Source organism: Crinia signifera, chromosome 11 (assembly GCF_055691185.1).
Source record: "Crinia signifera chromosome 11, ASM5569118v1, whole genome shotgun sequence".
NCBI lineage: Eukaryota > Metazoa > Chordata > Amphibia > Anura > Myobatrachidae > Crinia > Crinia signifera.
Genome location: NC_139227.1, coordinates 100,219,447 through 100,243,511, shown reverse-complemented (window position 1 = coordinate 100,243,511; position 24,065 = coordinate 100,219,447). Strand labels below are relative to the sequence as shown.

The following is a 24,065-nucleotide window of genomic DNA, read 5'->3' as shown; positions in this document are numbered from 1 at the left end:
TTTAAGTCTATGGACGTCATGTAATCCCCGCGTTTTAAGTCTGGAATTATCGATCTTACTGACTCCATCTTGAACGTTCGACTTAACACAAACTTGTTCAAGCGCCTTAAGTCTAGGATGGTCCGAAAACCTCCTGACGCCTTTTTCACCACGAAGAAGCGAGAGAACCATCCCTGCCTCTCTTGCTTCTTCGGCACTGCTTCGACAACTCCTTGTCTTAGCATTTCTTCCAGACTTGAAAATAGCGCCTGTCTCTCCTCCATGTCGCTGGGTACTGGCGACTCCACAAAGAGACTTCCCGGAAGTCTCATAAATTCGATTCGATATCCGGACTGAATTATTTCCAGAACCCACCTGTCCGTGGTGGATTCTCGCCAAGCTTGGTAAAACTGTTTGAGCCTGGCGCCAACTCTTTGTATGACGGCGTCATTGTTGCTCCTTTCGGAAAGGAGCCTTCCCTTCTTTCCCTCTTTGGGAACGAAAGGACGCCCGAGACATCCAGCTTCCTCTCCTATAGGCCCTTCCCGGCCTATAAGCCCTGGAGTCTCTGTATTCCTGCTGCTGAAACCGATTAAATTTCGCTGGAACATTCTTTTTGACAGCTTTATCTTGGGGCAACCAGACTGATTTGCCCCCCGAGATTTTAGTAATTAGCTCATCAAGCTGTTTGCCAAACAGATACTCCCCTTGGAATGGCAGGGATAACAGTTTATTCTTTGACTGTACGTCAGCCGCCCAAGGTTTCAACCAAAGGGCCCGACGTGTTGCCGCTGCAGTGGCAGCTGCTCTAGCGGATAGGCGTATGGAGTCCATAGTTGCCTCACACATAAACTCAACAGCCAATTGTACATCTTGGACTGTTTTGATGAGTTCGGACCTTTTAATTCCGTCCAAAATGTCCGCCTCCAATTGCTGGCACCATCCCCGCATTACACGTGAGGTGACAGCCATAGCAGCCGCTGGCTTAAGGGATGCCCCTGCCGTAAGGTACTGCTTTTTTAGACCCAGCTCAAGTCTGCGCTCCATAGGGTCTTTGAAGATATTTACATCTTCCAAGGGAAGTGTAGTCTTCTTTGACAGCCTAGAGATAGCTGCGTCAACTTTTGGCGCCTCTTCCCATGTCGACACCTGATCCTTGTCGAATGGGTACATTTTCGTTACTCTGGTGGAAGCAGCCACCCTCTTATCCGGGTGCTTCCACTCCTCAGTAATAACAGCTCTCAAAGTCTGAGATAAGGGAAAACATTTCCCCTTCCTTTTCTTATCCTTGAACAAAAGTTCCTGTAAATTAAGGTCCTCTTGCTGATCCTCAATATTGAGGGCCCTATGGATAAGCTCTAACAGGTTATTGATCATATCAGGATTAAAGTCCTCCGACTTGTCCTGAGGCATGTCTTGATCCTCATCCGGATCCTGACCCAGCAACTGCGCACAAGTGATGTCCTCCACAGAGTCATCCGAGTCGTCACTTAAGACCACATGCTTCCTTTTTCCAGACATTTTACTCAGGTCTTCTTTTGTAACAAAAGTCCCTGCTAATGCTGTTTTCAGCATATCCACTAGGTTCGTCATTTGAGCCGTGGGTAGAGGCTGAGGGGCCTTACACTCCTCCCAGATGCCGCCCACATACTTTTCCGGTAAAGTTTTATCACATGAAAAACACTTAGGTGAGTGCGTCCTCTTGTGTTTGGCTTTACTCTCCTTCTCTTTGCTGGCCTCAGACCTGCAACAGCCAAATACCATGCCTAATTAGCCTTAATACAAAGCACCATCACCTGATCACCATAAGGAAAAAATTTCCCAAACCAAAACCAAAACCAAAGTACCAGTAACAAAAACCAAAATCAAAGTACCAATAACAAAAACCAAAACCAAAACAAAATCATCCCAAAAAAATCACCGTTTGTGGCTTACCCTGACTTTTTGGCTGCCTGCCGATTTTCCTCTTCCATATTAGCAGCGGTGCACACTGACACTAAATAGAAATGACAATTAAGTCCCCTGCATGATCAGAGACAAGCAGCAACCACCCAAAGTTTAATTGCTGCGCATACCTGCTTCAATAATTACAAACACCTGAATGCCACAATACACCTGGAAGACTCCTTCAGACAAATCCCTGCACAATAAGAACAATTTAATAAGCCAACGGATTACACAGTGTGGCATGGAACTCAAGGCTGGAACCATGCCACACATAACTTCTAACATCACAAGCCGAACAGTCAGATAAATAAAACAAGTACAGCTCACCACTTGTTCAGCGTCTCTCCCGAAAACAGGTCTCCCACTGTAGCGCTTACACCGCCATAGCCCACGCTGCTGCAGCAGTAGAAGGCACACGCCGCTACTTCCGCCCTTAAGAGGACGGAGAGCGCGTCACAAACCTGCGCCGCGCACCGCCGCTGACGTCCGCCTGCTTTCATCTTGGATTCACCCAGGCCAGGCGTGCTGCGGCAGCGCTATCCCGCGTCGCCATTGCACACACGCCTGTGGACGCCGCCGCCAGTAGCTGCCCCCGCAGGGGTCCGCATGCGGCCAGGGAGCTTTACAAGTCTCCATAAGGGCTCGGCCTGCCCTTCCCTCACTGCAGGACCGCCGGAGCTGCCGCAGGGGGACACATATAGTCGGATCCTTTTTCCTCTACAGCCCCCAGGGTAAGCCACCTCTCACACACTACCCGAAAGGGAAAAAAAGACACTGAGGCCAGGAGGAGGTGCCTTCTTATAGGGGCAGGTGTCTTTTTTTCCCTTTCCGGAGCACTACCCAGTGGGGAGGAACCCATTTGTGATGGCTGCCATGGGGGAGGTAGAGGAAATCATGATGCCCAAGGGGCATAAGAAGGGAGCATATTGGCCCCCAAAGGGCACGAGAAGAGGGTGTGATGACAAATAAGGGCTTGAGTGACCCCAAAAAAACCTTAATAAATAAATATTTTTATTGTAGTTGATTTGGTGTTATTTCCTCCTCCCCTAACTATACACCTAATTCAGACCTGATCGCAAAGTGACGCTGACAGTGGGTGTTCTGGGGCACAGGAACGCTGACAGTGGGTGTTCTGGGGCACAGGAACGCTGACAGTGGGTGTTCTGGGGCACAGGAACGCTGACAGTGGGTGTTTCCGGGGCGGAGGGGTGCTGACAGTGGGTGTTTCTGGGGCGCAGGGGTGCTGACAGTGGATGTTTCCGGGGCACAGGAACGCTGATAGTGGGTGTTCTGGGGTACAGGAACGCTGACAGTGGGTGTTCTGGGGCACAGGAACGCTGACAGTGGGTGTTCTGGGGCACAGGAACGCTGACAGTGGGTGTTTCCAGGGCAGAGGGGTGCTGACAGTGGGTGTTTTGGGACGCAGGGGCACTGACAGTGGGTGTTTCTGGGGCACAGGGGTTCTGACAGTGGGTGTTTCTGGGGCACAGGAACGCTGACAGTGGGTGTTCTGGGGTGCAGGAACGCTGACAGTGGGTGTTCTGGGGCGCAGGAATGCTGACAGTGGGTGTTCTGGGGCGCAGGGGTGCTGACAGTGGGTGTTCTGGGGCGCAGGAACGCTGACAGTGGGTGTTCTGGGGCGCAGGAACGCTGACAGTGGGTGTTTCCGGGGTGCTGGGGCGCTGACAGTGGGTGTTTCCGGGGTGCTGGGGCGCTGACAGTGGGTGTTTCTGGGGTGCAGGGGCGCTGACAGTGGGTGTTTTGGGGCGCAGGGGTGCTGACAGTGGTTGTTTTGGGGCACAGGGGCGCTGACAGTGGTTGTTCTGGGGCACAGGAACGCTGACAGTGGGTGTTCTGGGGCACAGGAACGCTGACAGTGGGTGTTCTGGGGCACAGGAACGCTGACAGTGGGTGTTCTGGGGCACAGGAACGCTGACAGTGGGTGTTCTGGGGCACAGGAACGCTGACAGTGGGTGTTCTGGGGCACAGGAACGCTGACAGTGGGTGTTCTGGGGCACAGGAACGCTGACAGTGGGTGTTTCCAGGGCGCAGGGGCACTGACAGTGGGTGTTTCTGGGGTGCAGGTGTGCTGACAGTGGATGTTTCCGGGGCACAGGAACGCTCACAGTGGGTGTTCTGGGGCACAGGAACGCTGACAGTGGGTGTTCTGGGGCACAGGAACGCTGACAGTGGGTGTTTCCAGGGCGGAGGGGTGCTGACAGTGGGTGTTTCCGGGGCACAGGAACGCTGACAGTGGGTGTTCTGGGGCGTAGTGACGCTGACAGTGGGTGTTCTGGGGCACAGGAACGCTGACAGTGGGTGTTCTGGGGCACAGGAACGCTGACAGTGGGTGTTCTGGGGCACAGGAACGCTGACAGTGGGTGTTTCCAGGACGGAGGGGTGCTGACAGTGGATGTTTCCGGGGCACAGGAACGCTGACAGTGGGTGTTCTGGGGCGCAGTGACGCTGACAGTGGGTGTTCTGGGGCACAGGAACGCTGACAGTGGGTGTTCTGGGGCACAGGAACGCTGACAGTGGGTGTTCTGGGGCACAGGAACGCTGACAGTGGGTGTTCTGGGGCACAGGAACGCTGACAGTGGGTGTTTCCAGGGCGGAGGGGTGCTGACAGTGGGTGTTTTGGGGCGCAGGGGCACTGACAGTGGGTGTTTCTGGGGCGCAGGTGTGCCGACAGTGGATGTTTCCGGGGCACAGAAACGCTCACAGTGGGTGTTCTGGGGCACAGGAACGCTGACAGTGGGTGTTCTGGGGCACAGGAACGCTGACAGTGGGTGTTTCCAGGGCGGAGGGGTGCTGACAGTGGGTGTTTTGGGGCACAGGGGTGCTGACAGTGGGTGTTTTGGGGCGCAGGGGTGCTGACAGTGGGTGTTTTGGGGCGCAGGGGTGCTGACAGTGGGTGTTTTGGGGCGCAGGGGCACTGACAGTGGGTGTTTCTGGGGCGCAGGGGTGCTGACAGTGGATGTTTCCGGGACACAGGAACGCTGACAGTGGGTGTTCTGGGGCACAGGAACGCTGACAGTGGGTGTTCTGGGGCACAGGAACGCTGACAGTGGGTGTTTCCAGGGTGGAGGGGTACTGACAGTGGGTGTTTTGGGGCGCAGGGGCACTGACAGTGGGTGTTTCTGGGGCGCAGGGGTGCTGACAGTGGATGTTTCCAGGGCACAGGAACGCTGACAGTGGGTGTTCTGGGGCACAGGAACGCTGACAGTGGGTGTTCTGGGGCACAGGAACGCTGACAGTGGGTGTTCTGGGGCACAGGAACGCTGACAGTGGGTGTTCTGGGGCACAGGAACGCTGACAGTGGGTGTTCTGGGGCACAGGAATGCTGACAGTGGGTGTTTCCAGGGCGGAGGGGTGCTGACAGTGTGTGTTTTGGGGCGCAGGGGCACTGACAGTGGGTGTTTCTGGGGCGCAGGGGTGCTGACAGTGGATGTTTCCGGGGCACAGGAACGCTGACAGTGGGTGCTTCCGGGCGCAGGGGTGCTGACAGTGGGTGTTTTGGGGCGCAGGGGCACTGACAGTGGGTGTTTCTGGGGCACAGGGGTGCTGACAGTGGATGTTTCCGGGGCACAGGAACGCTGACAGTGGGTGTTCTGGGGCACAGGAACGCTGACAGTGGGTGTTCTGGGGCACAGGAACGCTGACAGTGGGTGTTTCCAGGGCGGAGGGGTGCTGACAGTGGGTGTTTTGGGGAGCAGGGGCACTGACAGTGGGTGTTTCTCGGGCGCAGGGGTGCTGACAGTGGGTGTTTTGGGGTGCAAGGGCGCTGACAGTGGGTGTTTCGGGGCGCTGACAGTGGGTGTTTCCGGGGTGCAATGGCGCTGACAGTGGGTGTTTCAGGGCGCTGACAGTGGGTGTTTAGGGGGGCAGGGACGCTGACAGTGGGTATTTCGGGGCGCAATCAGGCACTGACCCAGTGTTTGTAGTAAATGCAGTAAAATGGTACATTTTCTAAAGCGTCTAAAATGGAAAACAGGTTACTGTATGTTGCCCATGGCAACCAATCAGATTCTCTCTATTGCAGCAGGTCCTGACCCCAACATGGGTTCCTACCATTTCAGCATGGCGTCCAGACTCCATGTTACTGACCATCAGACTGATAACTTCACTCATCTCTCAGTCAGTGATCCAAGGAGTCTTGAAAATCAGTCGATTTGCCTGTTACATCAGACTCCTCATATCACTGGCGTAGAGATCTGAGGAGTTATGAGATGAGTGCCGGGGTCGAAGATTTGGATTAGTCACTGGGGTACTTATGTAGTATCTGGGCTGCCGATTTTTTGATTGTATGCCTTAAGTTAAGGCATACAATCAGATGCGATGCGATGCGATATCGCATCGCATCGCATACGACCATATCGCATGCGATGCGATGCGATGACCCGATTTTTCCATAGGATTCAATGTTAAAATGAACTGAGTCCATTTTAACATGGAATTCAATGGGAAAAGGGGTCCTTTTCATACCCCTACTATCCAAGTGGGCATGGAGTTGGATATAAACCTGTGGCGAGCGTAGCGAGCCACCGAGCCCGAAGCGTGGTTTATATCCAACTCCATGCCCACTTGGATAGTAGGGGTATGAAAAGGACCCCTTTTCCCATTGAATTCCATGTTAAAATGGACTCAGTCCATTTTAACATTGATTCCTATGGAAAAATCGGGTCCATCGCATCGCATCGCATCGCATGCGATATGGTCGGGTGCGATGCGATGCGATGGACCCGATTTCAAAATCGGCAGCCCAGTTACTACATAAGTAACTGGGATTTGGCTTTGTCAAACAGCTGTGAAAGACTTTGGATTTTATTTTTTTTTAAATAGTCAAAAACGCCCAAATTTTTTTGTCCCTAGAGTAATATTGAACTCAATAACATTAATTCCCAGCCCTTTCCATAAGATTTTGACCACTTTACAGCTCACAATGTTGTTGTCATTCAATTAAGGCCAAGGTCTGCAGAAAGCTGGCTGGTTATTAACACACAAAACTTCTGACAGTATCAGTATGGTGTATTCGGATGCAGTACACACAAACAATGAATAATTATTTTAATTTGTTTTTAATGCGCAGCTTGTATAATCAGGGCAGGCGACAGGGGGGGTCAAGGGGGACAAGTGTGACCGGCCCCAGCAATCTCAAGGGCCCCAGAGCTTCCATGCTCCATCACAGCCGCTGGCCTGTCAGTGACCCTCGCAGCCAGGCCGTCTACTGTGCACCATCTTTGTGTGGCCTACTCTGACTGACTCACTGTGAGCCACTGCTGTCTACTTTGTGTGCGCCCAGCCGTTCGGTGCTCAGAGCCATCTACTCTGTGTGTGTACATGGCCTGTGGCCGGAGGTGCACAACCATACCCGCCACTGGCACTGTAGCCTCAGTCTCTGGCTCCTGTACTTTATAGCACATGCGCGGGTCGTCTGTTCCGTGCCTGCTCATAGTGCTCGGCGTTCTTTTGTGAAAGTGACAGGCCAGCAGAAGGCAGCAGCCAGGAGCCAGGCCAACAGGACTGAGAACGAGAGAAGTCTGCACCTGAAAGCAGGATCTGGAGCAGCGAAAGGTTAAATCAGGCTCGTACAGAAGAGGGTTGTGTGGATTTGGGATTAGGTGGGGGCCCCAAAAATATAATTGTACAGGGCCCCAAGATTTCTGTTGCCAGCCCTGTGTATAATGCTGCGTGAAGGCCGAACAATCAAACACGGACCTTCTGACAGTATACTACACACAAACAATGAATAAGAAAATGAGAAAGAAGTACTGATTTGGGTGACTTATTTTGTTTCTGTGCAGGGTAAATACTGACTGTTTTATTCTTACACTGCAATATAGATCTCACTTTGCAGTAAAACCCCACCCAAATCTAACTCTCTCTGCACATGTTACATCTGCCCCACCTGCAAAGCACATGGTTTTGTCCCTTTGAGAAGGAATTTGCCTCTGAGAGTGAACCAGAATAAGGCCCATAGAGTGAGAATAGAATAGTGTCCCGAGCACAGCGAGCCATGCGAGGGCACGCAGTACACTGACGCGGTGTCCATGTCGACATAGACACTAAAAAACATGAACAGCTTGTGCGGGGGTGGCGGTGGGTTGTGTTAGAAGCCCATAGGCATCGCCAAATTTTTCTGGCGATACCTCCCGTTGCGATAACCCGGCGGGGGGATGCTTAGAGCATCCCAAAATGCGGTAAAAACCCTGTTTTTACAGCATTTTTAGTTTAGAGAATCTCCCCCTTTATCACTTCACCGAGCTTAATAAATCTACCCCCGAGTTTGAGAACCACTGAAGTGAAATTGCCAGTGTTCCCACCAGGGAACACTGGTCCGCACATCGTGCTGAGGGATCTATGCTTATTACGCCGCTCAGCTCCCATCGCCCCGTGTGTACGGGGCATTTGCATACAGAGAGCACTGCGGTTACACTCAGTACTGCCAGGATGTGGTGGTAGAACACAGTTATTACATGTACAGCAGAGAGATGTGAGGCAGGGAGGCGGGGGAGGGTTCGGGCCAGGAAGGGAACTTTCCAGCAAAAACTCTCTCTCTCATTCTAACTAGATTCCTAGTGAAGAGCAGTATTCGGAATAAGTTGCTGGATTAATGACTCAAACAGCATTTGCAGAGGTGGCTGTGCTGGCCGTGATCACAACCGTAAGTTATTATACTGTAGATAGATAGATAGATAGATAGAGCTTTGTATGGATGTACAGTGTTATTATGTGATAAGTTACAGGTACAAAGATCACATAACAATTAGGAGGAGGCATAATGAAAGCCTAAGGGTGCCCTATCCTGGAGAAGTACTACAGGTGACAGCATGCCCATTGCATGTGCTTAAAATGTATCAGTTTGCAAGTGCGGAGCAGAGGGACAATTCTATGTGGTTGTCGGTGGGTGGACGGGCATGCTGGAGAGTTAAGCTGGCCATACATCAGAAAGATCGATCTTAAGATCGATTGTGCTCATGATTGTGTACAATTTCCCTTGAAATCCCGGCAGTCCTTGGTGGTTTTTGGACACACAATCTGCATACAATCCATCATACAATCAGTCATACAATCCATCTGCAGCATGATTGTGTATACAAGATGTGCATACAATCCGCATACAATCCATCATACAATCAGTCATACAATCCATGTGCTGATAGATTGTATGATTGTGTACATAAGATGTGCACACAATCTGCATACAATCCATCTTACAATCAATTGAGATTGTATGATTGGGTACAATATCTTTCTGATGTATGGCCACCTTTACTGACCTGTGGATCAGGGAGGTCCTGGCAGTGATAATAGGAGATCACACCCAGCGCTCCTCTGCACCTGCAGGTTACCTGTTCTCACCTGGTCTGTGCAGGTGGATAATCACACACCGGTCCCTGAGCACTCTCATTAACCTATTAGCTGCTGCTGTGTGACTGGTGAACATGACTAATAGGCCAATTGTAGAAGGGTGACTACTTATTATAAACTAGTTAACAGCCGGTCAAAATGATGCTTTTGCCATGTACTTTTACTTTGAGCTGTGTCTGTTTTTACTTTGACTTTGAGCTGTGACAGTTTCTAGCCCACAAACTTTCCACCCAAGTCCCTGTCTTCTCCTACTTTACTTCTTCCAATCTCTGTCTTCACAGCTCCCTATCTCCATATATAGCAAGTTTCAAATTAGACCAATGTCCCTGTGAGGAGTAGTTAGCCTTATAAAAATATAAATATATATATATATATATATATATATATATATATATATATATATATATTGCGTTGGGGGTAATTTGTTGGTTAAGACAGAGCTTGCACTTATTAATGCATATGTTTAAAGTGGTAATTGGATGGTTAAACAGGCCACATAATGATGTAGTTGTATGCTAATCAATGTGGTTGTATGCTAATGACGTGATTAGCTCCACCCCCATCACCGCCCACCTGCATTTCCTCTCCGGGCATCTCCAGAATATGAAAGCCTGTGGCTCCCTTGCCACTACTCCACAAAATGGCTGCTCCCATAACGTGGGTGTGGGACTGTGGTAGACCGTAATGAAAACAAACCTCCCAGGCCAAAATCCTGATATCGGGCAGTCTGCCATACTGTAAATGCAGTAATTCCTGCAGTAATGACACGAGGAGTATAATATACATCACGTCTTTGGTCGACTACACTTTTGTTTTCCTGATTATTTAATTTTTCATGTTAACAAAATGAACATTATGTGGTGGTATCTGCCATCGTCCATCCATTCATGGGGTCCTAAATATGTTCAGGTAACCTGTCCAACAACAGGTGTTTTGGGGGGAAAGTTCTGCAAATACTATTTGGAAATCCACTACTACTGGCAGAGCACAGCAGATGAGACCAGATGGGCAGCATAGTTGGCGTAGTGGCTAGCATTGTTGCCTCACAGCACCAGGGTCTTCGGGTCAATTCCTACCATGGCCCTAACGGTGTGGAGTTTGTATGTTATCCCCATGTTTGTGTCAGGGTTGCCTACCTGACCCTCTCCTTCAGGGAGAAAATGCTCTGTTCCTGAACTTCCCTGGTAATGTATGATTGCCATCCCCTGTGGCATAGGTGCCGATTCTGTGGTCAAGGGCCCGAGCACCCACGGAAATTGATGAGCACCCACGGGTCCGAGTCCCGCTGCTGGGCCGCCATATTTACTTTCTAATTTGCGGCTGCAGCACCCACATCGCCAGACCCGTCACCTGGGAAACAGTATGCCGGGAAGAGTGTATTCTGTCCGCGGAGTACCTGCACTGTGGGGGTATTTATGTACCTGCACTGTGGGGGCATTTATGTACCTGCACTGTGGGGGCATTTATGCACTGGTGAGGCATTTATGTACCTGCACTGTGGGGGAATTTATGTACCTGCACTGTGGGGGCATTTATGTACCTGCACTGTGGGGGCATTTATGTACCTGCACTGTGGGGGCATTTATGTACCTGCACTGTGGGGGAATTTATGTACCTGCACTGTGGGGGCATTTATGTACCTGCACTGTGGGGGCATTTATGTACCTGCACTGTTGGGGCATTTATGTACCTGCACTGGTGGGGCATTTATGTACCTGCACTGTGGGGGAATTTATGTACCTGCACTGTGGGGGAATTTATGTACCTGCACTGTGGGGGAATTTATGTACCTGCACTGTGGGGGCATTTATGTACCTGCACTGTGGGGGAATTTATGTACCTGCACTGTGGGGGAATTTATGTACCTGCACTGTGGGGGCATTTATGCACTGCTGGGGCATTTATGTACCTGCACTGTGGGGGAATTTATGTACCTGCACTGTGGGGGTATTTATGTACCTGCACTGTGGGGGCATTTATGCACTGGTGGGGCATTTATGTACCTGCACTGTGGGGGAATTTATGTACCTGCACTGTGGGGGAATTTATGTACCTGCACTGTGGGGGCATTTATGTACCTGCACTGTGGGGGTATTTATGTACCTGCACTGTGGGGGAATTTATGTACCTGCACTGTGGGGGCATTTATGTACCTGCACTGTGGGGGCATTTATGTACCTGCACTGTGGGGGCATTTATGTACCTGCACTGTGGGGGCATTTATGTATGTGGAACTCTGTTGCCTTAATTTGAATATTGGAGACAACTGTGCTCCATAATATAAATCGCTCCAAACAGGTGATGGTAATCATACATTACCAGGGAAGCCCATGAACACAGCATGTTCTCCCTCATGGAGAGGGTCAGGTAGGCAACCCTGGTTTGTGGCACTTTCCTCTGGGTACTCCGTCTTGCTTTCAAACCATCAAAATATACTGGCTGTTGACAAAAATACCATTAAAGAGAGTGCGCCAGGGAACACGAACACACACACACACACACACACACACACACACGTTGCCTGGGTTGTTATTATTAATTATTTTAGTATTATTATAATTGTTTATTTATATGGCGCCCTGCTCATCGTCAGGGGTTTCATGCTTCCTACCCATTGCTAAGGGTTTCCTGCATGTTTCTTAATAATAATAATAATAATAATAATAATAATTATTATTAACGTTAAACACCGTGCAATATATTGCTGATACCCCTTTCACACTGCAGCTCTTAACCGGTATATTCCCGAATGTTTAGCCTTTTAAAATGGTTAGAGCTGCAGTGTAAAAACACCAGTCTGCATTTACCGGTTACAACCGGTATTTGCAAACAGGTAAAAAGCAGAGTCCTACGCGGTTCAGAGCCATTTTATATGCAGTGTGAATGGCTCTGAACCGGTATATAGGACTCAGGCAGTAGTTATGAGAGCGCAGTGCATATGTAATAGGTAATGAGCGGATCATTCATATGCACTGCACTCATTACATATGTGCATAGGTAGTGAGCGGCTCATTCATATGCACTGCACTCATTACATATGTGCATAGGTAATGAGCGGCTCATTCATATGCACTGCACTTATTACATATGCGCATAGGTAATGAGCTGCTCATTACATATGCACTACACTGCCTTATAGCTACTGCCTGCCCTGCTTTCACACTGCAAACCTGCTTGAGACGGGTATTTATGTGCAGTGTGAAAGGGGTTTAAAACGGTAATATACAGTTTTAAATACTGTTTCGAAATACCGGGTCTCAAACGTTTAGGCAATGTGAAAGCAGCATCAGTGTCCCATTTTCATCAGCGACCGAACAGGAGACTCTGCCGGGGGGAGCCGCAGGTGCGACCAGCAACCATTAGGGGGCTGAACACTGGAGCTTGCACCCGGCGATTTATCGCTGCAGCACAAACGAATCACTGGCAATAGCGACTATATTGCACCGTGTTATTATTATTATTATTGTTTAGTTATATGGCGCCATGCTCGTTGCCAGGGGTTTCATGCTCACTGGCAGGGCCAGTGCTTATGGAATCCCCAGATTTCTGGGTAACACTATACTACACAGCATGGCCGGGGATACAGTACCAGCCAATCAGCTTCTAGCTAAGATGTTACAGGCTATGTTTGAAAAATGTCAGTTAGGGGCTGGTACTTTATCTCTCCGCTTTAACACTTTTTTTTGAAGATTAGTATATCTGGTTTGCTCTTGTTTGCTCTACCTGTCAATCAATACTTCCCTTACTTGTGTTAGGCTCCTCCTGCTGCGACTCAGCCTACCATGATCATTGGTCTTACCTAACGCCACTGTGACTAGGGCAAATGGGTTGCTGAACCCTGCTACTTCTGGATTGTGCCCCGCCTACAGTTCTGGTTGCTAGGTTGACAATCAATAGGTCAACCACTATTGGTCGACATGGATAAAAGGTCAACATGCACTAGGTAGACATTGACAAAAGGGTGACACGGGCAATAGGCAATGGTTGACACATAAAAAGATCAAGTAACAGTAGCAGGGTATGCATTAAACTAATTGGGGGTCCATGTCAGCAGATGTCGACAGACGCCAAACAATAATAAGCAGCAGCAGCAGCATTATGCCAGTCTGCTGAACATCGCCCCCTTGTGTTAAGCTGGCCATACATCAGAAAGATATTGTACCCAATCATACAATCTCAATTGATTGTAAGATGGATTGTATGCAGATTGTGTGCACATCTTGTGCAATATATTGCTGATACCCCTTTCACACTGCAGCTCTTAACCGGTATATTCCCGAATGTTTAGCCTTTTAAAATGGTTAGAGCTGCAGTGTAAAAACACCAGTCTGCATTTACCGGTTACAACCGGTATTTGCAAACGGGTAAAAAGCAGAGTCCTACGCGGTTCAGAGCCATTTTATATGCAGTGTGAATGGCTCTGAACCGGTATATAGGACTCAGGCAGTAGTTATGAGAGCGCAGTGCATATGTAATAGGTAATGAGCGGATCATTCATATGCACTGCACTCATTACATATGTGCATAGGTAGTGAGCGGCTCATTCATATGCACTGCACTCATTACATATGTGCATAGGTAATGAGCGGCTCATTCATATGCACTGCACTTATTACATATGCGCATAGGTAATGAGCTGCTCATTACATATGCACTACACTGCCTTATAGCTACTGCCTGCCCTGCTTTCACACTGCAAACCTGCTTGAGACGGGTATTTATGTGCAGTGTGAAAGGGGTTTAAAACGGTAATATACAGTTTTAAATACTGTTTCGAAATACCGGGTCTCAAACGTTTAGGCAATGTGAAAGCAGCATCAGTGTCCCATTTTCATCAGCGACCGAACAGGAGACTCTGCCGGGGGGAGCCGCAGGTGCGACCAGCAACCATTAGGGGGCTGAACACTGGAGCTTGCACCCGGCGATTTATCGCTGCAGCACAAACGAATCACTGGCAATAGAGACTATATTGCACCGTGTGTACACAGCTTTACTATTATTGTTTCGTTATATGGCGCCATGCTCGTTGCCAGGGGTTTCATGCCCGTTGTCAGGGGTGTCATGCTCACTGGCAGGGCCAGTGCTTATGGAATCCCCAGATTTCTGGGCAACACTATACTACACAGCATGGACGGGGATACAGTACCAGCCAATCAGCTTCTAGCTAAGATGTTACAGGCTATGTTTGAAAAAAGTCAATTAGGGGCTGGTACTTTATCTCTCCGCTTTAACACTTTTTTTTTGAAGATTAGTACATCTGGTTTGTTCTTGTTTGCTCTACCTGTCAATCAATACTTCCCTTACTTGTGTTAGGCTCCTCCTGCTGCGACTCAGCCTACCATGATCATTGGCCTTACCTAAAGCCACTGTGACTAGGGCAAATGGGTTGCTGAACCCTGCTACTTCTGGATTGTGCCCCGCCTACAGTTCTGGTTGCTAGGTTGACAATCAATAGGTCAACCACTATTGGTCGACATGGATAAAAGGTCAACATGCACTAGGTAGACATTGACAAAAGGGTGACACGGGCAATAGGCAATGGTTGACACATAAAAAGATCAAGTAACAGTAGCAGGGTATGCATTAAACTAATTGGGGGTCCATGTCAGCAGATGTCGACAGACGCCAAACAATAATAAGCAGCAGCAGCAGCAGCATTATGCCAGTCTGCTGAACATCGCCCCCTTGTGTTAAGCTGGCCATACATCAGAAAGATATTGTACCCAATCATACAATCTCAATTGATTGTAAGATGGATTGTATGCAGATTGTGTGCACATCTTGTGTACACAATCATACAATCAATCATAAGATGGATTGTATGACTGATTGTAAGATGGATTGTATGCAGATTGTGTGCACATCCTGTGTACAAAATCATGCAGCAGATGGATTGTATGACTGATTGTATGATGGATTGTGTGTAGATTGTGTGTCCAAAAACCACCAAGGACTGCCGGGGATTTCAAGGGAAATTGTACACAATCATGAGCGCAATCGATCTTAAGATCGATCTTTCTGATGTATGGCCAGCTTTAGCCTGGAGTGGGTGCAGGCAGGATGCATTTGCTAGGAGGTGATAACACAGCAGATATTGTCAGTTAACACAGGGTTGCCGACCCTCCTGGAATTACCGGGAGGATCCCGAAAATCGGGTGGGCAACCCTTCCGGATTCCGGGGGACCCCCACGCCACCCCCGATTGCGGCGTCTTCCCCCATACCTTTGGATTGAAATGCATCAATCCGCGGTTCTCAGAGGAGGGGGCGGGGCTAAAATCGCATCATTTAGCCCCGCCCCCTCCACGGAGATCTGCGAATTGGGGTATTTAACATCCTGGGGGCGGGGCTTAATGATATAAAGCTCAAGCCCCGCCCCCTGAACTGCAGCTGGAAGTCTCCTCTCTGGGCTTCTCCCGGAGAGGAGACAGAAAAAGTCGGCAACCCTGAGTTAACATTTTAAAAATAGTGAATGTATAATTCTTTTCAAATGAAGACCTATAATCCCTTTTATACTGTTAGTCACCTATGTGGTGTCTGTGCATTATACATGAAGACATCCCAGGGCTCCTTTTCACAGAAGACAAAGTACATCATTTGTGTAGATTTGATTGAAAGGTTAAATTGTAGTGGTGTGTACACACGGGTACAATCAGCCTGAGATTTTAACTATATAGTCAAAATCGTATGCAGATCTTATACAGATCGCACAGGTTTTTACGGATGCGCGCTCCCCTGACAGCACAAATGGAAACCCAGATAGACAGGGCAGCAATGACTATATTGTGCAAATCTAATGCTGATTGTATGAATTGTGGGCCTTATTCTAGTTCACTCTTGCTGACAAAATCCTTCTTAGATGGACAAAATCATGTGCACTGCAGGGGGGCAGATGTAAAATGTGCAGAGAGAATTAGATTTGGGTGAGTTATTTTGTTTCTGTGCAGGGAAAATACTGGCTGCTTTATTTTTACACTGAAATATAGATCTCACTTTGAGGTAAAACCCCACCCTAATCTAACTCTCTCTGCACAAGTAACATCTGCCCCACCTGCAGTGCACATGGTTTGGTCCATATAAGAAGGAATTTGTCAGAAAGAGTGAACTAGAATAACCCCCTGTATGTATATAGTACAGAGTTAGCATAGCACTCGAATCTTAAGTCGAAATAGCAAGGAAATCTAACCATGTGTACACACCTTAATACCACTTTCACACTGCCTAAACGTTTTAAAAACCGGTATTTTGAAATGGTATTTAAAACTGGTCTGAGCCTTCACATTGCAGTAGATTACCATTTTAAATACCATTCACATCAGTCAACCCGTTTAATCCAGGGTTGCCGACCCTCCCGGAATTTGCGGGAGTCTCCCGAAAATCGGGTCCTTCCTCCCGGCCCCCGGAAGGGTGGGCAACCCTCCCGGAATCAGGGGGACCCCCACTGAGCCCCCCGATCGCGGCATTTATATGCCGCAATCCGCGGGTCTCAGGGGAGGGGGCGGAGCTAAAACGGCACAATCGTGACGTTTTAGCCCCGTCCCCTCCATGGATATCAGTTATTTAGTCTATTTCCCGTAATGGGGGCGGGGCTTAATGACGTCACGGTTAAGCCCCGCCCCCAAAATCGTAATGAAAGATTCCTCTCCGGGCTTCTCCCGGAGAGGATTTTCTGAAACTCGGCAACCCTGGTTTAATCCCCTGAACACGTTTCAAGACTGAATGCAGGGGACAGCCTATCACAGGTCTGTAGTCTGTTGTTTTTACTAAATACCGTTTCAGAGCCATTCTCACTGCATAAAAACGTCCCTGAAACGTGTAGGACTCTGCTTTTTAAACGTTTTGAAATACCGGTTATCTTTAACCGGTAAATCAACTCTGGCGCTTTCCCACTGCAGCCTCAAATGTTTTAAAATGGAAAAAAAACTGCAATATACCGTTTAACAAGTGCGGTGTGAAAGGGGTATACGTTTTTGTGACAGCAGAATAATTTCCGAAATTGTGTAAGAAGAAGTTGTATTAGCTGTAGAGATTGTTTGTCTCATACATGTACACAAACCGTCCGGATGTCAGTTGCACAGAAGGAATCTCATGAACAAGAGGAACAGCCAGAATGTGACAGTGGATAAGAACCGCTTGGCCCATCTAGGCTGACCGCTTTTTAGTGTGGGGAGCCAAAACACCTGAGTAACTTCTGGTGAGGTTGTGTGAGTGCCACTATTGTATAGTGAGTGTTATTAATGTGGTATGAGGGTGAGGGACGTTGTGTGAGAGTGCTAGTATTGTATAGTGAGGGAGGTTGTGTGAGTGCTAGTATTGTATAGTGAGGGAGGTTGTGTGAGTGTTGGTATTGTATAGTAAGGGTGAGTGAGGATGTGTGAGTGCTAGTATTGTATATTAAGGGTGAGTGAGGTTGTGTGAGTGCCACTATTGTATAGTGAGTGTTATTAATGTGGTATGAGGGTGAGGGACGTTGTGTGAGAGTGCTAGTATTGTATAGTGAGGGAGGTTGTGTGAGTGCTAGTATTGTATATTGAGGGAGGTTGTGTGAGTGTTGGTATTGTATAGTAAGGGTGAGTGAGGATGTGTTAGTATTGTATAGTGAGGTTGTGTGAGAGCTAGTATTGTATAGTAAGGGTGAGTGATGTTGTGTGAGTGTCATACTTGCCGACTTTTGCTGGCTGCCTTCCGGGAGAGGGCAGCCAGCTCTGTTATACAGGGGGGCGGGGCTATCGCCGGGAGCTTAAAAGAGGCAGATTGGGGGCGGAGCCACAGATGGGCTTTCCTGTTGGGGGCGTGCCTACTGTGATTGCATCATTTTAGCCACGCCCCCTCCGTGCAATGCCGGTATTTCAGGCATTGCACGGCAGGGGGGGGGGGTGGGCGGGGTTAAAATGACGCGATCGAGTCATTTTACTCACGGACCCCCCCCCCCGCCAAGGGGCGGATCATGGGGGATTGGGGTTAATGCGGGAGGGTTGCCCGATTTCCGGGACCCTCCCGGCCATTCCGGGAGGGTAGGCAACCCTGGTGAGTGTTAGTATTGAATAGTGAGGGAGGTTGTGTGAGTGTTGGTATTGTAGAGTGAAGGAGGTTGTGTGAATGCTAGTATTGTATAGTGAGTGAGTTTGTGTGAGTGTTAGGGCAGTATTCAATGTAAAAAATCGTGGTGTGCAGCGAATCCTGTTTAGGATTCGCTGCACACTCGCTGTGTTCCGGAGGGCTGGCTGCCACTCGCTCTCCCAGTATTCAATGTCGCAGGGGCTCGTTGCCCCTCGCGGCGAACCTTAACCCCTGCAGCGGACGAGCGTCTGCGGCAGGGAGCCGTGGAATGGTGGCAGGCAGGGAGATTGAAGTCTCCCTGCCTGCCCCAGAACATATGTGGAGGGGAGGAGGGCTCCCCGGGACCCAGGCAGCACAAGCTGCCCCCCCCCCCCCCAGAGCCAGCAGGGGACCGGGTATATTCACTGCTCCCGATCATGCATATGTAATGATCGGGTGCAGTGAATATATGAATATCTAATGAGCGGCTCTTGGCTCCGGACCCCTGCTGGCTGTTATGTGTAAAAAAAAACACGGAGAGACACGGCGAAAATCACTTAGAAAGACGGCGAAAAGTGCACGTTGAATAGGGTTGTTCGCTTTTTGAGACCAAAATTCTCCGTCCAACGCGAAAAAAGCAGAAATTCGCCATAAAACACAGCGAATTTTCCTCATTGAATACTGCCCTTAGTATTGTATAGTGAGGGAGGTTGTGTGAATGCTAGTATTATATAGTAAGGGTGAGGGAGGTTATGTTAGTGCTAGTATTATGTAGTGAGGGTGAGTGAGGTTATGTTAGTGTTAGTATTATATAGTGAGGGTGAGTGAGGTTATGTGAGTGTTAGTATTGTATAGTAAGGGTGAGTGTCATTTCAATGTATTGTGTGTTGGACATCTCTTTTAAGAGGGTTGCGTCCAACTGAAACATTTTCTGTTGTAAAGTACTAGTACTTAGAAGGGGTTGGGATCATTTGGTCTACAGCATGATGGTCGACATGGGAAAAGGTCCACATGGTTATAGATTGAAAGGTCATTAGTTCGTCGGGTCATTAGTTCAACAATGTCTAGGTCGACATGGGGTTTTTCACTGTTTTTATGACCTGAATGTCAACACAGTGGACATGGACCACGCCCAAGTGGATGGTAGGGCATGAAATACCGCCTGTGGACACATGTCGGCTCAAAAATACAGTGAAAAACCCCATGTCGCCCTTTTGACGGCCGAACTAGACACTGTCGAACTAATGACCTGTCAAACTAACGTCCTGTCGAAATAATGACCTTTCGACCTTGAACCATGTCCACCTAGACCCATGTCGACCTTATGGTGTCGACCTAATGACTATCGACCATCATGCTGTAGACCAAATGACCGCATCCCCTCAGAAGGTGATGTACCTTCTTTCATATTTTAGCAGGCAGCACCCTTCTTAATTCATTGTGCTACTTTGCTCCACAAAGAACTTTTATTATTGAAACAAACGTACTTCCAATCTCTCATCTCTTCTTATGCCACCAACCCTAAGCGACTTGTTAACACATTTAAGTCTCTTCTGTACCCTCCCCCTCCTCCCCCACTGGCTACCATCAGTGCACAAGAACTTGCCTCCTACATTAAGGACAAGATTGATAACATCCGAGATGAAATGGTATGCTCTTTATTCCCCACCTGAACCCTCTGGTATTTACTCTTCATTTGAGCTCACAAATGAAAAGGAAGTATCCACTCTCTTCTTATCATCCTACTCCACTACCTCTCCCCTTGATCCTATACCTGCACAAGTCACTAAAACTCTATCTCCTGTGCTTATTCCAACCTTAACTAGAATCTACAATCTCTCTCTTGTTTCTGGTACTTTTTCTTCTCTCTTCAAACATGCAGGGATTACCCCCATTCTGCAGGGATTACCTCCATTCTGCAGAGATTACTCCCATTCTGAAAAAAATTCTGACCCTTAACTCTGTCTCTAACTACCGTCCTATCTCTCAGCTCCCATGCCTCTCCAAGCTACTCGAAATACTCGCCTCACACACTTTCTTAACTCTCACACCCTATTGACCCACTTCAGTCAGGCTTTTGTTCGCAACACTCCACTGAGACAGCACTGACTAAAGTGGTGAATGATCTGGTAACTGCCAAGTCTAAAGGCCATAACTCACTACTTATTCTTCTAGATCTTTTATGCTGCGTCTTAATGATACAGCCCTTTCCTGGTTCTCATCTATCTGATCGCTCCTTTAGTGTTCGCTTCTCTGACTCTACCTCCTCTTCACTACCTCTGTCAGTCGAAGTTCCGCAAGGCTCAGTCTAAGGTCCTCTGCTTTTCTCAATCTATACATCCTCTCTTGGCAAACAAATCAGCTTTCGGATTTCAGTATCACTTGTGTGCAGACGATACTTGAATCTATCAACCAGTGTTGTCACCAGTGCAGGGACGTGCAGTCAGGGGAGGCAGGGGAGGCAGTGCCTCCCCTGTCAATAATGATAAACATAGTAAAATAATACAAAGAAAATACTTATGACACATATTATGTGCCATAAGTATATGCTTTATATCATCCTATTAATTTTTACACCATCATTTTTTTCTTATTATTGGTTTAAGAGGCATTGGGAGCTGTGCCTCCGGCTATCAATGTTCAGGTCCAGAAACAGGGGGCAGGCAGGGGGCGGGGCCAAGCAGCAGGCTGCAAAATCCCATTAAAAAGCCTGTATAGGCGGCACCTATAGCGGTGCCTCAGGGACAGGGGGTGCTGGTCCTGTCACTGAGGCAGCTATGATTGGTCTCACTCTGCTGTCTGTCAGCGCAGCAGAAGCAACCCCGCTGCTGCACCCTCCGCACCGCCCCCCCGCTTCCTCACACTGCGTGTGCAAGAACCTCCGCACCAGCTTTCCCTCCCCTTCCCTACTCGGCGGCTGCACGGACCTAAATAACGGCTCCCCCCTCACCTGGCGGGTGAAAGCCTTCCTTCCGAACCCGGATCTCCGTACCCCAGCCCCCCTTCCTGGATGTCCGGCATAGAGGACTCCAGACCCCGTGGGCGTCTCTGCAGTGCCGAGCACATGGCTGCTGTCAGCTGACAGCTACATGCCAAGGAGACATCCAGCAGGAGGACCCAGGAGCCCTGCCAGGAGCCTGAGGGTAAGTGGCAGCCCCAGGGCAGAAACTGGGCAGCCGGGTTAAAGCCAGAGACGGGAGGGCAGTAGGGGAAATGCAGATGCCGGGGGGCCATCTGTCTGGAAGTTGGATATCTCTATGACCCTAAAGTCCAATCGGAAACCCTCTCATCTCTAGTCCTATGCACGTTTGCATGACTAGTAGAAAGCAGAAAATCCGATTGATACTAAAGGGCCAGGCTGATCCATAGGAGAAATCTTCTGAGTGTAACATCTGCTGACACAGCCCTGACAAGCATTGCTTGAAAGATTGAACCACTGCTTGGACTTTACTTTTTCGGGCACTGGGTATGATAGCAAGTACACACAGACAGATATCTTACCACTACTGTAGGTCGGCCAGACCAACATCAGAATACTGTATAAATTATTTGTTCACACAAGAACACACTGCTGAATAGTAGAGATCCATTATCTGTGCAATCTGCACAGATACACTGTGAAATTTAAGCGATTGGTCAATTGATTGTGTCAGAATATATTACTCTTTTGGACTGAACAGAAATATACTAACCAGCATCAGTGATCATTGGCTTACTTATAACGGTGAGCCGCTCTGGTCACCCAACAGTAATAAATGTTTAAAAATCTGTATGATCTGCTATAGACTAAAATAGATGCTTGATATTGCATAGATCCATTGTGGAAGACAAATTACTGACTGCCAGCCTTGGTGTAATAACTAATTGATTGCGATCCTTGATATCAACATAGAATACAAGCCTGTCGCCTCTGTGTTTATGACGGTAACCTGCTCTGGTCACCCAACAGGGATAAATGCTTAAGATAATTTTGTGATCTGCCATAGACACACGGTGGAAAATATGCTACTGACCGTTTGGTCTGGTGCAACAATAACTGACTGTGATCTCTATCCGTGGCATAAAACACACGCTTGTCACTTTGGTGTTTATGATTGTGGCCTGCTCTGGTCACTCAACAGGTAGCTGTACCGCACAGACACACTGTGGAAAGTATGCAATTGATTGTCCGTTCTGGTGCAATAATAACGGACTGTGATCTCTATCTGTGACATAGAATACACGCCTGTTGCTGATGCAATTTCTCTAGCACAGACCTAAGAAGCATCTGCCAAAACAGGTATAGTGTTGAGTAACTCACACATATCATTGAGCAAAAGTGATTCATTGATTGTGATTTGTCTAAAACATACCATTTACTCTCAGGACACTGAGGTAACCAGGCTATGGCAACACTGAGTGAGATTTTGTTGCAACATGTATGAAAAGGTTTCTAATGTTGCAGATTACCAATAGCATTCTCAACCAAAAGATACATTCAGACCCTGCTGTCACAGACATCGATCTGCTGCAGCCAGACCTAGAGTTTACAACACCAGGCACTATAATTATAAGCAGTCTCCTCCGTGGAGGGAATCTTACCCTCAGTAAAAATATTTAGAATCCTTTATTTATATTAGGGAATATACCCCTCAGTACTACTTCATACAGGATTCTAACAATACAAACCTTTGCCTCCATAACGATTCCCAGACCACAGAGCTCCGGCCACACTGGGTATACATTACTTATTCAAGATCCCCAGAAGGGAAATTATCCTTTCTACCAATCGAAACATCCCCCAGTGCATAGCATATACTGTAAAGGCTCACTGCACAAGGGACGTAGAAAGTTCTTTCTACTTATCCATTTACCTATTTAATTCTTATTTAGAAGGCCTATTTGTCTAATTTATCTTAAAAGAATATCTCATAAAAGTTACGTTTTTAAACTACCATTTGACATAGTAAGAGTGCCCCACAAAGAGAGTCCTCTTTTCTCCCAACCATTGCTACTGGAAGTTGGATATATCAACTTTGCCACTTTGAGAGCCGGGGAGCAGACAGTGGGAATATGTGTAAGGTGCATTATCTGTTTAACCCCTTCCCGACATTTGACGTACATTTACGTCATGGTCGGGAAGCACTTCCCGACACATGGCGTAAATGTACGTCATGGATTTAAACTGTCACCGCGTCTATAGACGCGGTGACAGTTTCAACATGTCTGCTGTCCCTGACAGCAGACATGTCCGTGCATGCCCAGGGGGGGCTGCGATGCCGCCCCCCCCGTCGGCGATCGCTGTGATTGGCTGTTCAGTGTGAACAGCCAATTACAGCGTTTTCCTGTGTCACCGGCGAATAACGTTCGCCGGTGACACGGGATCAGAGGTGATTGGTGCTGTAAAGTACAGCACCAATCACCGCGGGGTGTAAGGGTGACACTGGTGTCACCCCACCTCACCCCGCCCGCCCCCAAAGGCCGTGATTGGTCCGTCGGACCGACGGACCAATCACAGCCAAGGAGGGGGATTTAAACTAACGGTGACTGCACTGCAGACGCCATTCCGGTCTGGAATAGCGTGCAGTGCGGTCACCGTACCCCCCTGCCGCCATACTGACCAGAACCTTGCTCCAAACTTGCTCCATACTTACCTGATCGCTGCTTCATCACTGCTTCCTGGATCCTGTTGCTACTTGTGCCTTCCTGTGAAATTGTGCTGCTGCAGTGTACTAGCTAGATAGAGAGATAG

The 24,065-nt window shown here is 48.4% G+C and overlaps 1 protein-coding gene across 2 annotated transcripts in view; it reads left to right on the top strand.

Annotated features, from left to right (window-relative positions):
* The first annotated feature begins 8,450 nt into the window (after positions 1-8,450).
* LOC146045217 (tumor necrosis factor receptor superfamily member 10B-like) overlaps positions 8,451-24,065 on the top strand; it is a 69,792-nt gene continuing 54,177 nt past the window's right edge. Inside the window, exon 1 of one of the 2 annotated variants that reach the window (XM_083163929.1) lies at positions 8,451-8,590. In XM_083163929.1, the coding sequence (XP_083020055.1) occupies positions 8,540-8,590 (51 nt within the window). In that variant the 5' untranslated portion in view covers positions 8,451-8,539. Of the gene's footprint in view, positions 8,591-17,340; positions 17,490-24,065 lie in introns of those variants that run through there. The other variant, XM_083163930.1, reaches the window with a different exon arrangement.